This window comes from Zygotorulaspora mrakii, chromosome 1 (assembly GCF_013402915.1).
Source record: "Zygotorulaspora mrakii chromosome 1, complete sequence".
Lineage (NCBI taxonomy): Eukaryota > Fungi > Ascomycota > Saccharomycetes > Saccharomycetales > Saccharomycetaceae > Zygotorulaspora > Zygotorulaspora mrakii.
Genome location: NC_050719.1, coordinates 483842 through 501718, shown reverse-complemented (window position 1 = coordinate 501718; position 17877 = coordinate 483842). Strand labels below are relative to the sequence as shown.

The following is a 17877-nucleotide window of genomic DNA, read 5'->3' as shown; positions in this document are numbered from 1 at the left end:
AATTTTGATTTTCCCTATTCATTTGCTTCATTCACATCGTCTATTTCATTCTCCTCATTTAACTCTTCACCTGCATCGACTTTACGACCACTCATAGATCTGTTAGTAGTGGCACTGATAAGACCTCGTTTAACAACTCTCAAAGCATTCGGTACTATGACATCATCTTCCTGCATACCAACGTACTCTCGACTCCACGCTTGAATCCTTTCCTTCATTCTGTTAGCTTTTACTAAAACGTTTCTTATTTTTCGCAAGTTCCTTATATACTCTTGATTTCTTTGCAATGCAATTTGAGCAAGCTGCCTAGCAGTTTCTGCTTCCTCTGAAACCTGCACCGAATCCATCTCCGGCAACAGTTGGAGCATGGTATCACTAGCTGAAATTTTCGGAAGCGCGAAGAATGGGTCTTCATTTTGTAAATCTGGCTGGTCTTTGGCAGTTTCTTTCTCTTTCTCTTCTGCATCATTGGTGTCTTCCTCATCGGGTAGGGTTAGATTATGATCATAAGCTGGTAGATGAAGATCCGGCTCATACAGCGGCTTAGGGTTATCACCTAAAAATACTTCGAGAAATTTTGAATATTTAATGACTGAGTATTGCTCCTTTTCAATCATCAAAATAGACTGCAAAGCCAAATTTCTCAGCACGTTATTTTCAAAAACTCTAGCTATCGGACTACGCTTGGACACATCAGCCAAGGATGAAATCGGCAGTAGCACCTTCTTCACATCTACCAGCCGAGATAACTCTTCTTCATTGTTGTCAACGTTTTCAGCATCGTACCCCGTTTCGTCAGCCATTTCCCACTCTGTCTCTGGAGGTGTGAACCTTATCCTTTTTCTCTGTAGAAGTTTGTGCTCGGAACCGTTATAATACACGAAGTCTTCATTGATAGGTTTCGAACTATTGATGACTTCCCTACTCACTAGTTCACTCTTCTGCAAAAGCTTGTTGCCTCTATTACTGGTGACTCCAGCTGCATCTTGATACACAATGGTACCATCCAATGATCTCTTTAAAACAGGATAGTTCCCACTTTTCTCTTTTATTACATGCCTACAAAAAGTACTAATATATTTGTGCTCATCACTAACACTCAATACATCGTCAGAGGTCATAGTAGGATAGTTTAGCCCTCTTTAATTTCAACTCCTTCATTGAAATGCTTAACAACCACATTTTTCCTTAATTTGACATACACAGTTCTTTTCGAGATTTCTCTATGTCATGTGGCACGTTTGGAAATCGAACTGACCTGTTGAGAACAATAGCTAAAGAAGGCAACCAACTCTCTCCTATTTTTTGAACGTTGGAACACTTCTTAAGACCCGTAAGAAGATCAATTGAATATGGCTGTTGGTAATGTCTTTAAGTGGCTGTTTTATTTGTATTTATTCTCATCGTACAAGTCGTTGCCTGGTGCCTACTTTATAAGGTTCTATTGGCATATATTTCCATTGATTTTTATCCCATGGTTTACAGGTGCCAAAGATAGTAAAATCATTCGGAAATTAGCTAACAACAAATACGGCTGTTTCGCTAATACAAATACAGACACTTATGCCTCGCCCTTTGAATGTGACTTTTATTTCCACAAAAATAATAGTACTTATTTTGAAGAATTGGATATCTCTAGAGGTGAATTGATGGGAAAAATCTTCCAGAAATTACTTTTAAACTCAAAACGGTGGCCATATATTCCTGTTGCCAATGTTTTCACAAATTTTCTAAAAGAGATCAAGCCTTTTGAGAGGTACAGTGTGACATCTGTCATTTTGTGCTGGGATCAAAAATGGATCTACGTCATGAGTAGATTTACCAAGCATAATGGCAAAGTTTTGTGCTCCCTTTCTCTAACAAAATATGTTTTGAAAGATGGCAGAAAGACCATTAGCCCAAGTGTTGCTCTTGAATCTTGCGGACTTTACAATGAAGAAGTGGCAAAAATCGCTGAAAAAAACATGAAATTACTGACCGAACAGTGTGGATTTCATGAAACTAAACCTTTGGAAGAGTTAGATCATTCATTCTTCCAAATATAGAGCGCCAGTTTTAGCCTTCAATTTTTCCTTTTTACGTCACATTTGGCAACAGCGACACAAAATGAAATAAAACGAAAAAAGATTTATACATAAATATACGTACAGACATATATGTACTCATAGATTATAGACGTATGGATGAGCATTCATATTTACTAGACTCTCTTTCGAAAAATCAGAAGAGTAAAGTAACTGAACAGGATTGAATTGTTGAAAATGGATTTATCGAAGGTATTGAATAATAAAGAAGAGGCTCTAAACCGCCAAAAGAAGGATCGGCAGCAAGATTGGAAGTACTACAGATATAAACCAAGCTCGGACCGGATTAAAGATATTATGCATTCCCATCTGGAAAAAAAAAAGTTCAGTGAAGGTGTATCATCTCCAAGAACCATTTATGAGCCAGCGAAGTTTTCTTTGCCATGTAGATATGAAGTAACACATATTTTGGGGAAAGGCTCATACGGAACAGTTTGTTCCGTTAGAGACAAGTTTGATCCGGAAAACCCTTACTCTATTGCAGTTAAGAAGATTACAAACATTTTTTATCGTGAGGTTCTTTTGAAAAGAGCCATTAGAGAGTTGAAATTTATGAGTTATTTCAAGGGTCACAAAAATATCGTAAGCCTGATTGACTTAGAGTTTGTTCCAGAAAAGCCATACGATGGATTATATTGTTACCAGGAATTGATCGATTATGATTTGGCAAAAGTCATTCATTCCTCAGTTCAGTTATCTGAATTTCATATAAAGCATTTTTTTTACCAGATTCTGTGTGGTTTAAAATTCATTCATAGTGCTGAAGTCATTCACCGCGATCTGAAACCAGGCAACATTCTTTGTACATTGAACGGGTGCTTGAAAATTTGCGACTTCGGTCTAGCAAGAGGTCTGGCCTCACAATTCTTTGCCTCGCATGTTGCCAGGCAGGATATAACAAACTACGTCGCTACCCGTTGGTACAGAGCACCCGAATTGATACTTTCACATAAAGAGTACGGAAAACCAATTGATATGTGGTCTGTCGGCTGTATCTTGGCGGAACTCTACGGCAGAAAACCTATTTTTATGGGTAAAGATTCTCTGCAGCAGGTTCACGAGATTATGAGAGTAATGGGCAATCCTCCGAAGGAACTGCTTGTTAGCTATGGTTCTTTGAGAGCTTGGAATATTTGCAATGATTCCATTTATTCTAATCAGGGTATTGAGTGGAAGTTGCTCTATCCATTTGCTTCGGAGGATGCCCTCGACTTGATTGACAAAATCTTACTCTGGGACATGAATGAAAGATTGACAGTAGAGCAAGCATTAAGCCATCCATTTCTAGTTGAAGTGAAATGTGCTGAGGATGAGCCCTCCTGTCCTCTCGGACCCTTTGACTTTTCATATGAAACTAGGTTAAACTCGATGCCACGGTTGAGAGAATTCCTAATGAGTGAAGTCTTGATCTTCAAAGAAGATCGTGCATTCTGCCACCCCGCAGAACAAGGATGTTCTAAATATGTTCCAACAACTCCTCTTGGGAAAATGTACGTATGAGCTGGTTCTCATTTCATAATTAGATTTATTTACCTTCCTATAATTAATTTAATTAATGGATTTTTGTTTACCGACAAATCGTCTACAAAAATTTAAGGAAGCGCATTTATCTGCAAACCTCTTAGTTTAAAAGTAAGAAACGGTATTAAATACCATTCATCGCAGCACAGGATGGGAGCACAATTGTCCTTATCAGCCCGAACAGCCCCTTCTATTGCTATTTTCTCTTATATCGATGTCCTTAATGAAGTGCATTATGTTTCGCAGCTGAATTCATCTATGTTTTTGAAAACATGTAAAGGATTGGATCCCAATGGCGAGGTCATTATCAAAGTGTTTATAAAACCTATGGAGAACTATGATTTGAAAGATATTCAGCAATCAATCATGAGGGAGGCATTGCGCTTGGCGCCCTTACCAACTGCCCTAAACTTCAGCAAAGTGGTAGAATCAAACAGAGCAGGTTACCTGATACGACAACATCTGAAAAGTAACCTTTATGATAGGCTTAGTTCACGGCCTTATTTACTCGACGTAGAGCTCAAATTTTTGACCTTCCAGCTTCTTCAGGCCCTTGATGATATTCATCAAGCAGACATAACACATGGAGATATTAAAACCGAAAATATATTGGTGACAAGTTGGAACTGGCTTTTATTAGCAGATTTTTCATCGTCAATTAAGCCAACTTATCTTCCGGAAGATAACCCAGGAGAGTTTTCCTTTTATTTTGATACGTCTAAGAGAAGAACATGCTATTTGGCACCAGAAAGATTTGATTCTAAACTTCATGAAAGTACAAATAAATCACAGGGACCAGTGACCAAAGCTATGGATATATTCAGTATGGGATGCTGCATTGCGGAACTTAATGCCGAAGGGAGGCCTCTCTTTAACCTTTCTCAACTCTTCAAGTACAAGAATAAAGACTACGTCGTTGAAGGATTTTTTAGCGAGGAGATAAAGTCAAAGGAACTTAAAAGCTTAATAATGGACATGATTCAATTGAATCCCAATAAACGATTATCCAGCAGAGAGATTATGGAAAAATACAGAGGAAAATATTTCCCTGAATATTTTTATACTTTCACCTATGAATACTTCAGAACATTAGCCACAATGAGCACAAGTACGCCTAGTACAGGCGCAGTTTGTACACATACAACTCTTGAGAATCAAATGAATGTTGTAGATGGTTGCTGTGCAAAGATATACACAGACTTCAAGATGATTTGTGAGTATATGGGTTACACTGGTTCATTAGATCGGAAGTTTGTGGTGAATCAAGAATTCGATTGGTTTTTCTCACGGGGAGTAAAACTAGCAGAAACTGGAGTACTAAATGCACGTTTCATTGACTCAAATTGTCAGCCAGTTAAAGATGAGTGCGCTTTGCTATTCATATCATACATTTCCCATGGGTTGCGAAACATTGTGTCCAGCATCACTAAATTAAGATGTCTTGAAATGCTTATTGCCCTTTCTCAATTTGTATCAGATGAAAATAAGATTGATAGAGTAATACCATACCTGGTATCCTGCTTTGAGGACGAGTATCCTAATGTCCAAGCGCTGGCCGTACAGGCATTAACACAGGTTTTGAATACCATCAAGAAGGTAAACCCCATAAATGAATACATCTTTGTTGACTATCTTTTACCTCGGTTGAAACGTTTACTGCTGCAGAGCAAGGTGAATTCCTATACTCGTATTATTGTGGCAAATTGTCTTGGTGACATTCTGACAGTGGCAAACCGGTTTCAAGAGATTTCTTACTCCTCCAATTCTCATCAGCTGACAGATATACCCAATGGAGGTCTGGAGGCATTTGAAGTTACTAGTCGGAATATCAAAAAGCTTGTCCAACAAGTGGAAGATTTAGCGGTTGGACTGCTGACCGATAGCGAGACCAACGTCAAGATTGCCTTGCTGGGCAATATATTACCACTTTGTAAATTCTTTGGACGCGAAAAGACCAACGATGTAATTTTGAGTCATCTTATAACATATCTTAATGACAAGGATTCATCATTAAGAATAAAGCTTATTCAAACCATTTCTGGTATTGCCATATTACTGGGCCCGATAACCCTTGAACAATATATTTTGCCTTTGTTGATACAAACAATAACAGATTCGGAGGAACTTGTGGTTGTGAATGTACTTAAAAGCTTGAAAGATCTTTGCAAAACGGGTTTGATTCAAAAGCGATTTCATTATGACATATGCAATACAATACGGCCCCTACTTCTTCATCCAAATTTTTGGATACGACAATATTCGCTATTGATTATAGTTGAGATTTCCGCTAATCTATCAAAAGCTGAGGTTTATTGTGTTCTCTATCCTATTGTAAGACCCTTTTTCGAATTCGACGTAGAGTTCACCTATGATTTGATGCTATCCAGCTGCAAGCTTCCGGTATCAAGAACTGTGTACAATTTTCTTTGCAGCTGGTCGCTCAGAGCATCTAAATCACTTTTTTGGCAACAGGTTCCGAGTAATCACGTTGATGCGTTTGGAAATGACAATACATCTTTCATCACTAAAGATTATTCTCAAAGAAACTATGGCTTCAACATCATGAAGGCATCCAAATCTGTTGTCAGGTCCTTCGATAACAGTGAGATTCCCCTTACAACCGAAGATAAGAATTGGGTAGATAAATTTAAATCGATTGGTTTGACTGAAAGTGATTTTTGGAAGTTGGCCGTTCTTCGCGGCTATATCCTGAGGGCAGCAAAATTGATATCGCGTAAGACTAGTGTTCTGGAAAATGAAAAAACGAGGAATTCCAGTAGGTATGATCGGCTCAACTTGGCCGTCCCGCAATTAATGCCTAGAACTATCTTCTTTGATGTAAAGTTTGCAGAAGATGACGAAACAGCCACAATGACTGTAACGGAAGGGGCTGTAAATAAACCTAAACTGCAACAGGACATACATTGTGACTTGCCTACGGTGAAAGATATGAACGGATCTTTAATGTTCACAACAAAAGCAGCGGCAACAACGACATCCAATCTAGAAAACGTATACGTTCAGCTGGAGTTCAAACCGCAAAAGCGAGATGTGCCGTATGATACACTGGAGCATGATGTCGATGAACAGGAATACACAATTCATGATAGCTATGAGGGTAACGTTGGAACGATCAAAGATTATTTGCATAACTTGAAAATACTTCCATCATTGAGAGAATACAAAAACTTCGGGTCTCTTATCAGCGATACAATACCGCATGAAACTCTCGACCAAGTGAAAGGAAAGCTTGTTACTAATCTCACAGAAGGCAGGCAACTTTCCATTACTGCCTTGGCCACCTCCAGTGGCGTTAACCCATATTTGATTAGTGGCTCTGATCAAGGTGTAATCAAATTGTGGGATTTGACGAAGATAATATCCGGTGAGCTTTATACTTCATCGTTGACTCACGACTTGGCTTCTCCAATAACTAATATAATCGCATTGACTGGTTACGATTCATTTTGCATATCTACGAAAGATGGTCTCATAGTCGTTCTGAGGGTCCTTTACCAGATAAAAGAATCACAGAGAAAGTTTGCTAGATTTCAAACAATCAGAAAATTCAAAATTGACCAGACTGAAGAGAGGGAGGTATATGCGACAACTATCAAAGCAGTCATTACAGATGACATATCGCAACTGATTGCGCTAACAAATACCTCACAAATACTCATTTTGGATATTAGAACCATGAAGTGTATCAAGAAAATATCTAATCCCGTTTCACATGGGGCGGTCGCAAGCTTTGCCGCAGGAGAGTCCGGTTCAGTTCTAATACTTGGTACCACAAAAGGTATCATTGATTTATGGGATTTGAGGTTTCATCTTTTGATTAAGAGCTGGGCATTCGGTGACCATCACCCCATTACTCATCTCAGCGAATGCGGTGTTATGGGTAAAGACACAGTAATAGTGGTTGGCGGCCTTTCGTCTGCTCTTTTCACTGTCTGGGATTACGCCAAGCTGAAATGTCGCACAGCAGTCATCCATTCTGATGAGCAACCTTCAATCGGGACATTCCTACCTGTGCAAAAACAGTTAGATAAATTAAGATTCTTAAATGCAATAACGGTAAACAGCATATTTGTCACGGGAGAATACGCTGTTGTCGCAAATGGCTCTAGTAATAAGCTTGTCATGGTGAATATGAGAAAGTTAAATTCCTCGAGGATTTTAAGGGAACCGAAGAGCACAAATGATTTAGTGACAGTTCAGGCTACTGCCAGCTTGAGCTACTTGCTGCTAAAGAAGACCAGCAGTAATGAAGGCAAATCAGCTGAAAGAATTAAGTATAGTGAAAACATCAATTGTATGGCCTCCGCTGTCATAAATGGTTTACAACTGCTGATAACCGCCGATACTTCTGGTACCATCAGTTTAACTAAATGAATTGATACCTCGTGTATAGCGATATTTAATATTTCACGTATTTAGAATCCTCCTGCATTTAATGGAAGGTAAATGGATAATATGATTTGAAGTAAAATAGGGTAGGAAGACAGCGGGCTTTAATTACAGAGCACAGGTTTACTTTCACATCAATATGAATCATTTAGGTGTTCCGAAGGGGCGGAGACGTGGTTTATCTGTGAACAGTGTATCGGACGCTCAACAGAGGGCGAGAAACACAGCCCTGAATAGCTTGCAGGACGATTTAAGTCATGTAGAATCTCAGTGGAACCGTATATTAACAGAAAACTCTAACCCTCTTGAGTTAGCCCTGGCATTTCTCGATGATACATCTGTTGGGTTAGGACATAGGTATGAGGACTTCAGACAGCTAAAAACGAGAATTGGATACGATTTAAAAGAAGCAGTAAACGAACACTTTCAAGTCTTAAATACTACAGTTGCATCTTACAGCATTGCTGTGGAATCTATAACAAATGCGCAAGACAACATAGTTCAGCTAAAGACGCAGATTGCTGATGCCAACAAGAATATAACGATGGAAAAAGGCAACTTACGGGTCTTGAATGAAAAATCAAAGGTGCAATCAGAAATGGTTGAAATATTATCCGCAATCGAATATTTGATGCAGCTACCTGAGAAAGTTGAAGATCACATTAGAAATTCAGATTATAAAGATGCCCAGAAACTGTTGGCTCGGGGTTTTTTAAGTGCAAACACGCATAATTTATGGTCTTTGGAAACTCTTCAAATTTTAAAACAGCAATTGGAAATGCAAGAACATGTTCTTTTCAACACTTTGATTGAGGAAATCCATACTATAGTCTACTCGAAGGCAGGACTGAAAAGTTCGGAAGGAACTATGTTGGAGGATATTGGACAGTCTTGGGAAGGATTTACAAGTTTAGAAAATTACATATATAATGTGGTCAATGTTGATGTCTCCAAACAATCAAGAATCATGAGCAATCGATTGACCAAATTTTTGGATATTCTGAAAGCTCCTGGCTACAAAGAGACTACAAGCATCCCAAAAGACGATGACTTTGGGCGTATTTTCTTCCTACTTTCTATTCTTCATGATATAAATCAGCTCCCAAATGCTTTGAGTATTCTCACAGATAGGGCAAAGGAAGAATTTCACAATATAATAATAAAGTGCACTGAAGAAATACGAATGAATCACCCATCGATGCTCAAAATGGCTCTAAATCTGACGGAAGATAGCAATTTCGGAATTTCGGCAAAGGACGCACTGTCGGTTGTAATAAGAAAGTGCTTCTTTAGGATCTTTGTTAAACTATTAATCGCGGCTCAAGGTCATCGTATAGTATTTGAGACTGTCAGTACATTATTACCGTCAACTGATGCTTCAAAAATATACCGATTTGATTTAGTTTGGCCTAAGCTGCTAGACGAAATCGAAACACTCATATCGAGATACTTGAAAAATTCGGTTTTGTCTAATGATGTGGACGTCCGCTATGGAAATACGTCAATTTCTACGTCCTCAAAAAAGAAACATTCGCCATTGTTTGTGTTGCAAAACAATATTAAAGATAGTTCAGCTGCTGTTGATCACACTAACGAATTAAAAGCCCTACTGAAAGACATATTTCCTGGAATTAATATTTCAACGAATGCCGAGCTAGAGTCTATTTACGTGGAGGAAGAGTCTTTCGAACAGGAGGAATCATTGATAGCTCCATCTGTCTTCAACATGAAGGTCCTCCTTGAACCTCTTCTTATTTTTTGTCAGTCTGCTTCTGATTTGATCCCGCTAGAGTTCTCCACTCGCACTCAGTCTTCAATGAACTTTTTTGTCGATTATATGGACCAAAGTTTTTTACCTGAGCTTAAAATGACTTTGTCTCATCTTTTTGCCTCCAAGATTGAAGCAACAAACCCTTATACTTTGGAATTGACGGAAGAAAATAAATATATCTGTAAACCTGCTGCAGATTTTAAGAACCTCCTTTACAAACTTCTGTATGTCATGAACACTACTCACATTTTCAGGAAAAAAATATGCAGCCTCTTGCTCGATTTTTTGGACAAATTCCATAATTACTATCTTAATCTTTTCAAAACACTTTTTGGTACCAACCACAGCATTTCAGGGAAAAAAATAATTACAATTTGGTTAGAAGATAAAAAGATTATGGAAATGGAAAACCAAATTTTGAATGAGGATTTTTCTGTCGCTTTAAAAGAAGCTAGAGCTTTAATTAGTCACTGCCCTGATTTTTTCAGGGAAGAAAACAGTTTGCAGAAGGATGATCTTTTGAACATTGTCACAGTCGATGCTGTGGAACTTTTTTTGAGCACGTCTTTTTGGATTCTGGAGTGGCTTCCTAGTTTGAAAAAACTTGTTACTCCTTCTCTGGAACCAAATGGAGTTTATGATGCTGATCATTTGAAAGACACTTGGTCTTTTTTCGAATCCAGTGATTTGACAAACATGGATAAAATGGCAGCTCCAAAAATTTCAATGGATGTAGATTCCAGTGAGAAATTTGATGAGATTGTGGTTGGGTTTTCTTCGCTGAAAAATCGGCTACTATCCGCTATTAGATTCGATATAAGAGCACGATGCTTATATCACATTGGTAGTTTGTTTCAAAATACCAGGAGCTGGAATGCAGATGTTGACAGCGCAGAACTTGACGAGCATATTTCATCCTTGTTGCATGACTTGAAGATGCTAGAGAATAAGTACAGGCAACAATTCCCCCCTCCAATTCTGGATGCTGTCTTTACTGGTATTGACAAACTCAACAATTTAGCGTTATTAGGTGGCATGCATTCCATTCGTGTGCTAAACAAGAATGGCATAAAAAAGATCTTGAAAAATGTTAGTGTTTTGCAGCACACATGTAGAAACATATTATCAGACCCCTCAAATGTTGACATGAGTGATGCCATGAATTTGTATTCACTCTGTGGATCTGATGAGTCGACTTTCTTCAAACAAATCGAAGCAGGTAATTTATTCCTTTGCTCCAAAGATGATTTGAAGGTAATCTTAAGACTTCAGTTCAGCGAAGAACTACAAAAGCAATTGAAAAGGAGCAGTGATAGTTCAAAACGAGTGAACTCACTTCCTTTAAACTCCAAAAAATATCATGATGCAGTAAAAAAGTTAGAAACACTGCAACTACAGTAATAGACATATTTCATATAACAAAAAAGCATTGTAGTGAGGTCATACTATGTTAAGTAGTTTTTGATGTGATTACATTAGCCTTAGCTCAGGCATCGAAGCTTAACCGAGAAATAAATTTCTCAATTATCTGCCAGACCTGCCAAAACATGATTCGTATTGCATTTAGCTGTTTGAGAAGAACAGATAGTATTTTGAGTATTCCGGGAGAATACATCAGGTCTGCATTAATGCATCTATCTATCAACCCTTGAAGTGGGTCTCAACGAGAAAGTCTCACCCTCAAAATAGTCGTCGTGAGAGGCTAGAATTTTTATATGCATAAAAAATTGTTGAAACTCATTGGCTATATGATTTTTTGGTACAGAAAGAGTGGAACAAATGATAACAGTCAGTTTATTCTGGCAGAATTACATTTATGAAGGATATTATACCAAAAGAGTCTCATATCCAGGCGTAGAATTATACAATTCTTTATGGGGTTGAATCAAGCAAACACTTTTTGCGTGTTACTTTGGATACAGAGAGGCAGTGACAGACGAACTTAGTAATGCCAAGTTTCTGCATTGAGCGGGAGATTCTGCAAGCGCAACGCTGGTGAATAACTCTTCTGTAACTGCCGAGCACTCCAAATCTATATAAACTACTGCATACCTGTGTAATAATAATGGGGCCGGTTTAGTAGCTTGTAAGCTCCTAAATTATCCTAACGTTACTTATTTCTGTCACCCAGTGAGAGACTGTAAAAAAATACGAAGAAATCCTGATGATATCTATTGATGCCAAGGCATACCCCAACGAAAATAAAATGAGCCCAACGCCCAGGTTATGCACGTCCAAATGACTTTCGCATCACAGGCAAAAGGTCTGGAACTGCCAAACTGGCAAAAATATGAGCGTATGCGTAATCTTTGAGTTTTGCTCAAGAGCTTTGCATGCAAGTGTAAACACTTATAATCAGGGATGTAAACCACAAGATATATGGACAGCCTTTTCAATGAGGTTTTACGCCCATCAACTCGAAGTTCAATATCATCGTAAAAGCTCCCGTTGTCAGCAAGTTTACTTTCTTAGTTTTTATGTCGCATATTATAATGCTTTGCATATATAACAAAATGGCATAACGCGACATTGGTCAAGTGCAAAAATGAATAAACAAACTAAAACAAGTAGCTCTACTCAAGACTATAGATGCATAATACGTCGCGGCATTATAACAGTGACGAGGATTCGAAACATAGCAGCAATGTTACTCATCGCGAGATAGTCACGATACTTACTGAAGAAGATTCCGAAAGGCAATCAAATGTGTATCCATCATCACCGATGGTTCTAGAGAGAGAATCGCAAATTTTAGAAATCAAATCGGTGAACAATGGTTCCAATACATCCATTGAATTAAACGTACCGTTTTATCAGGATCTTAGCACAAGTATAGAAGGCGACCTTTCTACACTCGCCAGAAATGAGGTAACTGATGTGAATACCATCAACCGACGAAAGAGATTACTGGATGAAATTTTAGATGAATCATCATCGTATTCCGGCAAACTTAATGAAGAACTTTACGACCATACATCAAGCTGCGCAAAAAATACACCACCTGGAGGGGGGTTTTTAAGGCGAACAAAAGTGGACTCTACTCCAGCTAAATTTGGTACAACTTTAGTTATAGAACATGAGGGGGATGATGTACATGGATGCCCTACCAGAGAGAATAGATGCCAGGATAGTTGTTCATCTGTCAATTTTCAAGATTTAATTGAGGCTTTCCCTTTGTCACCTATTTGCAATTCGGCACCCGATTATGAGAAGTGCCTACCGATCGACAGTAGACCACTGACGGTGCAGGAAGCATGTACTACGCCATCTAATCTTGAGACGACAAATGATTTATTTTCAAAGCCTTCTCAAGAATATGAATTACAAGCAAACAAACCTGAAATAATTGAACTAAGTGCTCGTGAATTTCTGACCGAAAGGATTGATAAAGTAGTATCTACTCCGTCCAAACACGAATATCACACCTTTGGCCCTCAAAACTCTTCAACTTCTAACACATCCAATACCATCAAAGAACCCACAACGTCAGAAAGGGAAATTCGCAGGTTGCAGCATTATATTGTCCAGGGGAACTGTCTGAGCAGGACGCAATCGGAGGCTTTGGTACGAGATTGGTTGCAAAGGAATAAAAGTTTATTCAAGCAAGTGAATCAAATACATAGAGATAACGTAAAGGCTAGAGAATCAATTGTTGTAGAGATTCCAGGCTACTTGTTGGAGCAGTTTGAGAAGGGTGAAGATAACATTAAAGAATTACTCTTACCCGCCACGCTGGAAGCAGTTTCAAATCAAGAATTGCCACTACTGAGGTTCTTGAGGGAGTGCAATAGCACATACGATTTCAATAATGATGTATATTATCCCAGTGAAAGCGTAACGCTTGAAGAGACCATAGTAATGCTTTACTACGATGCTCAGATATTTTTCGAAAGATACAGATCAGATAAAACAAAGTTGTATAATGATCTGAAGTCCTTATCAAGCGGAGAAAAATATTTAATTGTGATCCTCAGCGGGCTCAACAGGTTCAAAAGATCTTTGCAAGCTCAAGAGAATAAAAGATACAAGAATAGGGTGCAAGTGCAATTAGGAGGCTCTCAGAAGGGTGTTCAATCAGTGCAGATTAAGAAACGAAGAACCTTTGAAGACTTGAACATGACATATTTTGATGTCGCTCAAAGAATTCAACATATCGACAGAATGTGGGGAGTAAAAATTCACACAGTATCTTCGGATGCAGATTTCATAAAAACGTTGCCTAATCTAGTATCAATCATTGGGAAACAGCGAACTGATCCAAACATACGATTCATGAGATACTGCCACATAAATGTCAAATCTTGTAAGGACGAAAAGGAAGTACTAATGAAGAGTTTACGAGAGATAAACCGAATGCCCGAATTGAAGGCTTCTAGCGTTGTTGCAGCGTATTCTTCGTTCCAGTCACTTTTGAAAGATTTCGAAAGGAGAGAAATCAAATCGGGACTTGATGGGAAACACTTGATGACAGAAGCAATGGAAGAGAGGCTTTTTAAGCTTTTAACTTGTAGAGACCCGAATGAGACTATTCAATAATATATACGACCCTTGGCGGGTATCAATTTTATAAAGAGTGCTTAAGTTTCTAAAGAGAATAATGCTTGTAATTTATATTTTTATAATACATGCTTTACAACCGAAAAGTCTTCTTCATTCAATCTATCCTTCCATTGTTCAATGTTCTGAATACCGGTCTTCAGTCCCTGAACCTCCGCTTCACTAAATTTAATATGAGCGGAAATTAGTTGAGACAAAAAATTGAGAACTCTGTCAATGATATTTATGTCCGTTTCGGTCTTTAAACACTCAATTGTAGAGCCAATAATACTCTCAGTTCTTAGTAACTGGATCAGCTCATCATCAATTTGAGTAGAGGTCAAAAATGCAGCAACTAAAGAAATTGCTCTCATTTTAAGCTTGGATATTGCATTCAAATCGGTGAGAACTGGTGCTACGATATCTAACCCACCTAACTCCTTGAATTTTTGAGCCATTGATGGATGATTTCTTACTAGATTAGAAAGGGCATAAAAAGCTTTGATTCTAACATTGGCAGGTTCTTTCAGGTCGTTTCCAAGTTCTATCAGTTTTCGTAGACCATTATCATATTTCAAAAAGCTGTCCTGAGTTGGAATGTTGTTCTGTGCTGCAGTTCCAATAACGGATAGTCCCGATGCACGCAGGTCTTCTTGCTCTGCATCTAAAGTCTTCAGCAAAGGTACCCAAAGCTTCATATTCTCGATATTGTTGGCGTTATCTAAATTTTCGATCAACATCTCGAAATTGTCGAACGCAATCAGCTTGTTTTCTAAGTCTGCTTCTGGATTGGAAATTACAGCAATTGCCTCTTTCATTAAAGTGGGGTCATCAGGCCCACCACTCCCAAATAGTTGAGCTAAAAGTTTGGGATCTGGCTGACCTATCTTATCAACAGTTTCCTTGTCGCCTTGCGAGTTGGCGATTGACCAGTGGAGAAGTTTTTCCATTTTCCACGATTTGACTATTCAATTTAACTATCTAATAATACCCCTGATATATGCAAACTGATATATGCAGATTGCTGTAACCAGAAATGAACCTCGACAACATCGGTCATCTTTGAGATGCTCATCGACTTCTTTATATTAAAATAATGGCTCTGATTTCATGAAGCTTCTGGAAGTTTCTTGAAATCATTTCAAACGGTAGGTTGGATAATACTGGTCACAACATCAGTCAAGGTTGGAAAGATTCATAACAGCCTTTACTTGCACAGATCATCCATAGTAAGGTTGATCTTTCTAATTTTTTCTCTATACATGACCTACCCTACGGTACGATCACCCATTTTACAGCGACTGATTTTGCTAGAGAATTTTATCGCTGTTCTTCCGGATAAACTCATCTAATTTGTAAACGAAATCGAGGCCTACTTGCTTTAAACCATCTATTTGCTTTCTTGAAGACTTTATTGATGCAGCAGAAAGCATTTCCTCGTTAAGAAGTTGCTTCTCAATAAGTTTAAAATGTGAATCAACTTCTTCCTTACACCAGTTGACTAATATTGAGGAAAACTTATCCGCAGAATCTTGAAAGGTCTGTTGGAAACATAAAACTGTCTTTTTCATGGTTTGGAATCGAATTACTGCTATTTGTGTGAAGTAATTAGTTGAGTTATCGAATGAACCAATCTGTAAAACCAGATCTTCGATTAGATTTGATCGATTTTGTAGGAAAAGATCCAGACCTTCCTCTGAGAACCCTAGTTTTATCATATTCTTAACACAAGATACCAAATTAGATATTTCAAACGAATTCGATATAGACTGTGACAACTTTGCAGCTATCGCGTCTCGCTTTTGGTCAATTTTTAAATTAATCAAGTCATGCAGCATTAAATGTTCGTTATCAATGCGATCAGAAAGTCGATCTAGTTGTGATTCTAGATCTACCAATAGTGTAGTGGCTTTGTCAAAATTCAATCTACCCAATTCGATATCGATCTCTTCACTTTGGTCTCCTAAAGTTTTCAACTGTTTTGCAGCAGAGTTCATGTCCCTCGAGCGAGTTCTGGAGTGCATCGACATTGTGATCGTTTCCAAAAGATAGCTATCAACAGCCTCTCCAGTTTTCCCAGGTGTCATACTACCAACGCTTCGTCTGGAACCTTTGATGGGACTCCTGGCACTTTCCCTACTAGGTGTCTGCTGTGTGGACTGTAGGTAGGTAAAAGACTCTTTAATTTTTCTTGTATTCTCTTCTTCTGCTTGGGATATTTCTCGTAAATCGTCTTTAGCTCTTCGAACAACAGCAAGCAGTCTTATTCCCTCTTGTTGTTTACGACATTGATACAAGCATTTGATATTGTTCCCGAATGAGAATAATAACCTGTCACTTGAAACACCATCAGGAGATATTGAAACTTCTTTGAGATGATTGCACTGGCTAACTACAAGCTCATTTTGTTTATCTCGTGGTCTACCAGCAACAAGTACCATATCGTTCAAAATGAAAATATGAACATTTTGCAACGGCTTTAAAGTGGCAACATTCAATTCTAGCCAGTCCGCACTTTCCAGCAAAACATGTCTTCCAGGGGCAGAAGAAATATACTTTTGGGCACCTTCGACATTTTTAAATAGCTCTGTTAATTGATTGTCCCATAATCTCTCTAGTATTGCTACGCTTGTTCTATCTCTTTTTGCATTCGATATGGTCCCTGCCCGCATTGGTGGTAGAAGCCCTGATGATGGCGCATTGCTATTCTTTGATGATGGTTGTGATGAATGCTCCTCTGTTTGAAGCCTTTTTTGGGCCATGACCAATAATTGTTGCATTGCTTCATTCAGCTCATTAATACTTGTTCTTAATTGTTTTAATTCCTGAGCTGCACTCCCAAGATCATTATTCACCGTCAAAATGTCTCTGTGCGACCTATTAATATTTTCTTTAGCTTCCTCTTGAACTTCGCTTGCTAAGTCTGTTAAGTTTGAGGTAAATCCATCTATTTCTATAGCAGTGGCATCTCCAAGTGCATCATGAACAAACGACTTTGCATTGAAATTAGGATTACCTAGAACTTTCCGTAGTGCTTCTGGCTTCATTATTGCCGAGGGCATTTCTGTACTCGGTTGAGAAGTTTTGGGGTGGGCCGACGGTTTTCCATTGTGAGCCCTATCAACGATTGGCTGTGGATTACTCCCATGAACCAAATTTGCACCACTCGCATTATGGCCTTGAATAAGACTTTCCATGGAAGACATTGGCAGGGGCATCGAATAATCCAGTTTTGGGGGAACATAGTTTGGATTTTGCATGGACAGTCTGCGCTGCATTGAGCTAGCTACTTTTGTCTTTTGCTTGGCGTCCATCGTCGGTAACTTGGAGTACTCTGGAGACATTTTCATGCTAGTGTATGGATTCTTTTTGTTGGGCATCTTCGTTTTAATCTTTGATGGTGAATCGTTCAACTTCTCCTTGGTGGGAGAAGACCCTCGAGTGTTTTTCCAATTGTTTTTTGCCTTTTTTAATGAAAAATCCACCATTTCTGCTTGATGATGGATTTGTCAAATGCCAATAAACTCCAATATGAGTTATATCGTATTTACTTCT

At 38.5% G+C, this 17877-nt stretch overlaps 8 protein-coding genes across 8 annotated transcripts; 5 read left to right on the top strand and 3 right to left on the bottom strand.

Annotated features, from left to right (window-relative positions):
- Nucleotides 1–14: 14 nt before the first annotated feature.
- On the bottom strand, nt 15–1121 carry RXT2 (Rxt2p; the record flags this gene model as incomplete). The annotated part of the gene is made up of 1 exon (XM_037286142.1): nt 15–1121. One exon carries the CDS (start codon nt 1119–1121, stop codon nt 15–17), a length of 1107 nt encoding a protein of 368 aa, XP_037142037.1.
- A 231-nt stretch (nt 1122–1352) lies between these two features.
- On the top strand, nt 1353–2045 carry HG535_0A02460 (uncharacterized protein; the record flags this gene model as incomplete). Its single annotated transcript, XM_037286141.1, has 1 exon — nt 1353–2045. One exon carries the CDS (start codon nt 1353–1355, stop codon nt 2043–2045), a length of 693 nt encoding a protein of 230 aa, XP_037142036.1.
- Nucleotides 2046–2261: 216 nt separating this feature from the next.
- SMK1 (mitogen-activated protein kinase SMK1) lies at nt 2262–3584 on the top strand (the record flags this gene model as incomplete). The annotated part of the gene is made up of 1 exon (XM_037286140.1): nt 2262–3584. The coding sequence occupies one exon, from the start codon at nt 2262–2264 to the stop codon at nt 3582–3584; it is 1323 nt and encodes a 440-aa protein (XP_037142035.1).
- Nucleotides 3585–3755: 171 nt separating this feature from the next.
- On the top strand, nt 3756–8000 carry VPS15 (ubiquitin-binding serine/threonine protein kinase VPS15; the record flags this gene model as incomplete). Its single annotated transcript, XM_037286139.1, has 1 exon — nt 3756–8000. One exon carries the CDS (start codon nt 3756–3758, stop codon nt 7998–8000), a length of 4245 nt encoding a protein of 1414 aa, XP_037142034.1.
- Nucleotides 8001–8154: 154 nt separating this feature from the next.
- On the top strand, nt 8155–11187 carry SEC8 (exocyst subunit SEC8; the record flags this gene model as incomplete). The annotated part of the gene is made up of 1 exon (XM_037286138.1): nt 8155–11187. The coding sequence occupies one exon, from the start codon at nt 8155–8157 to the stop codon at nt 11185–11187; it is 3033 nt and encodes a 1010-aa protein (XP_037142033.1).
- A 1188-nt stretch (nt 11188–12375) lies between these two features.
- Nucleotides 12376–14322, top strand: MMS4 (Mms4p; the record flags this gene model as incomplete). The annotated part of the gene is made up of 1 exon (XM_037286137.1): nt 12376–14322. The coding sequence occupies one exon, from the start codon at nt 12376–12378 to the stop codon at nt 14320–14322; it is 1947 nt and encodes a 648-aa protein (XP_037142032.1).
- Nucleotides 14323–14402: 80 nt separating this feature from the next.
- Nucleotides 14403–15272, bottom strand: FES1 (Hsp70 nucleotide exchange factor FES1; the record flags this gene model as incomplete). The annotated part of the gene is made up of 1 exon (XM_037286136.1): nt 14403–15272. The coding sequence occupies one exon, from the start codon at nt 15270–15272 to the stop codon at nt 14403–14405; it is 870 nt and encodes a 289-aa protein (XP_037142031.1).
- Nucleotides 15273–15632: 360 nt separating this feature from the next.
- On the bottom strand, nt 15633–17810 carry EXO84 (exocyst subunit EXO84; the record flags this gene model as incomplete). Its single annotated transcript, XM_037286135.1, has 1 exon — nt 15633–17810. The coding sequence occupies one exon, from the start codon at nt 17808–17810 to the stop codon at nt 15633–15635; it is 2178 nt and encodes a 725-aa protein (XP_037142030.1).
- Nucleotides 17811–17877: the final 67 nt, after the last annotated feature.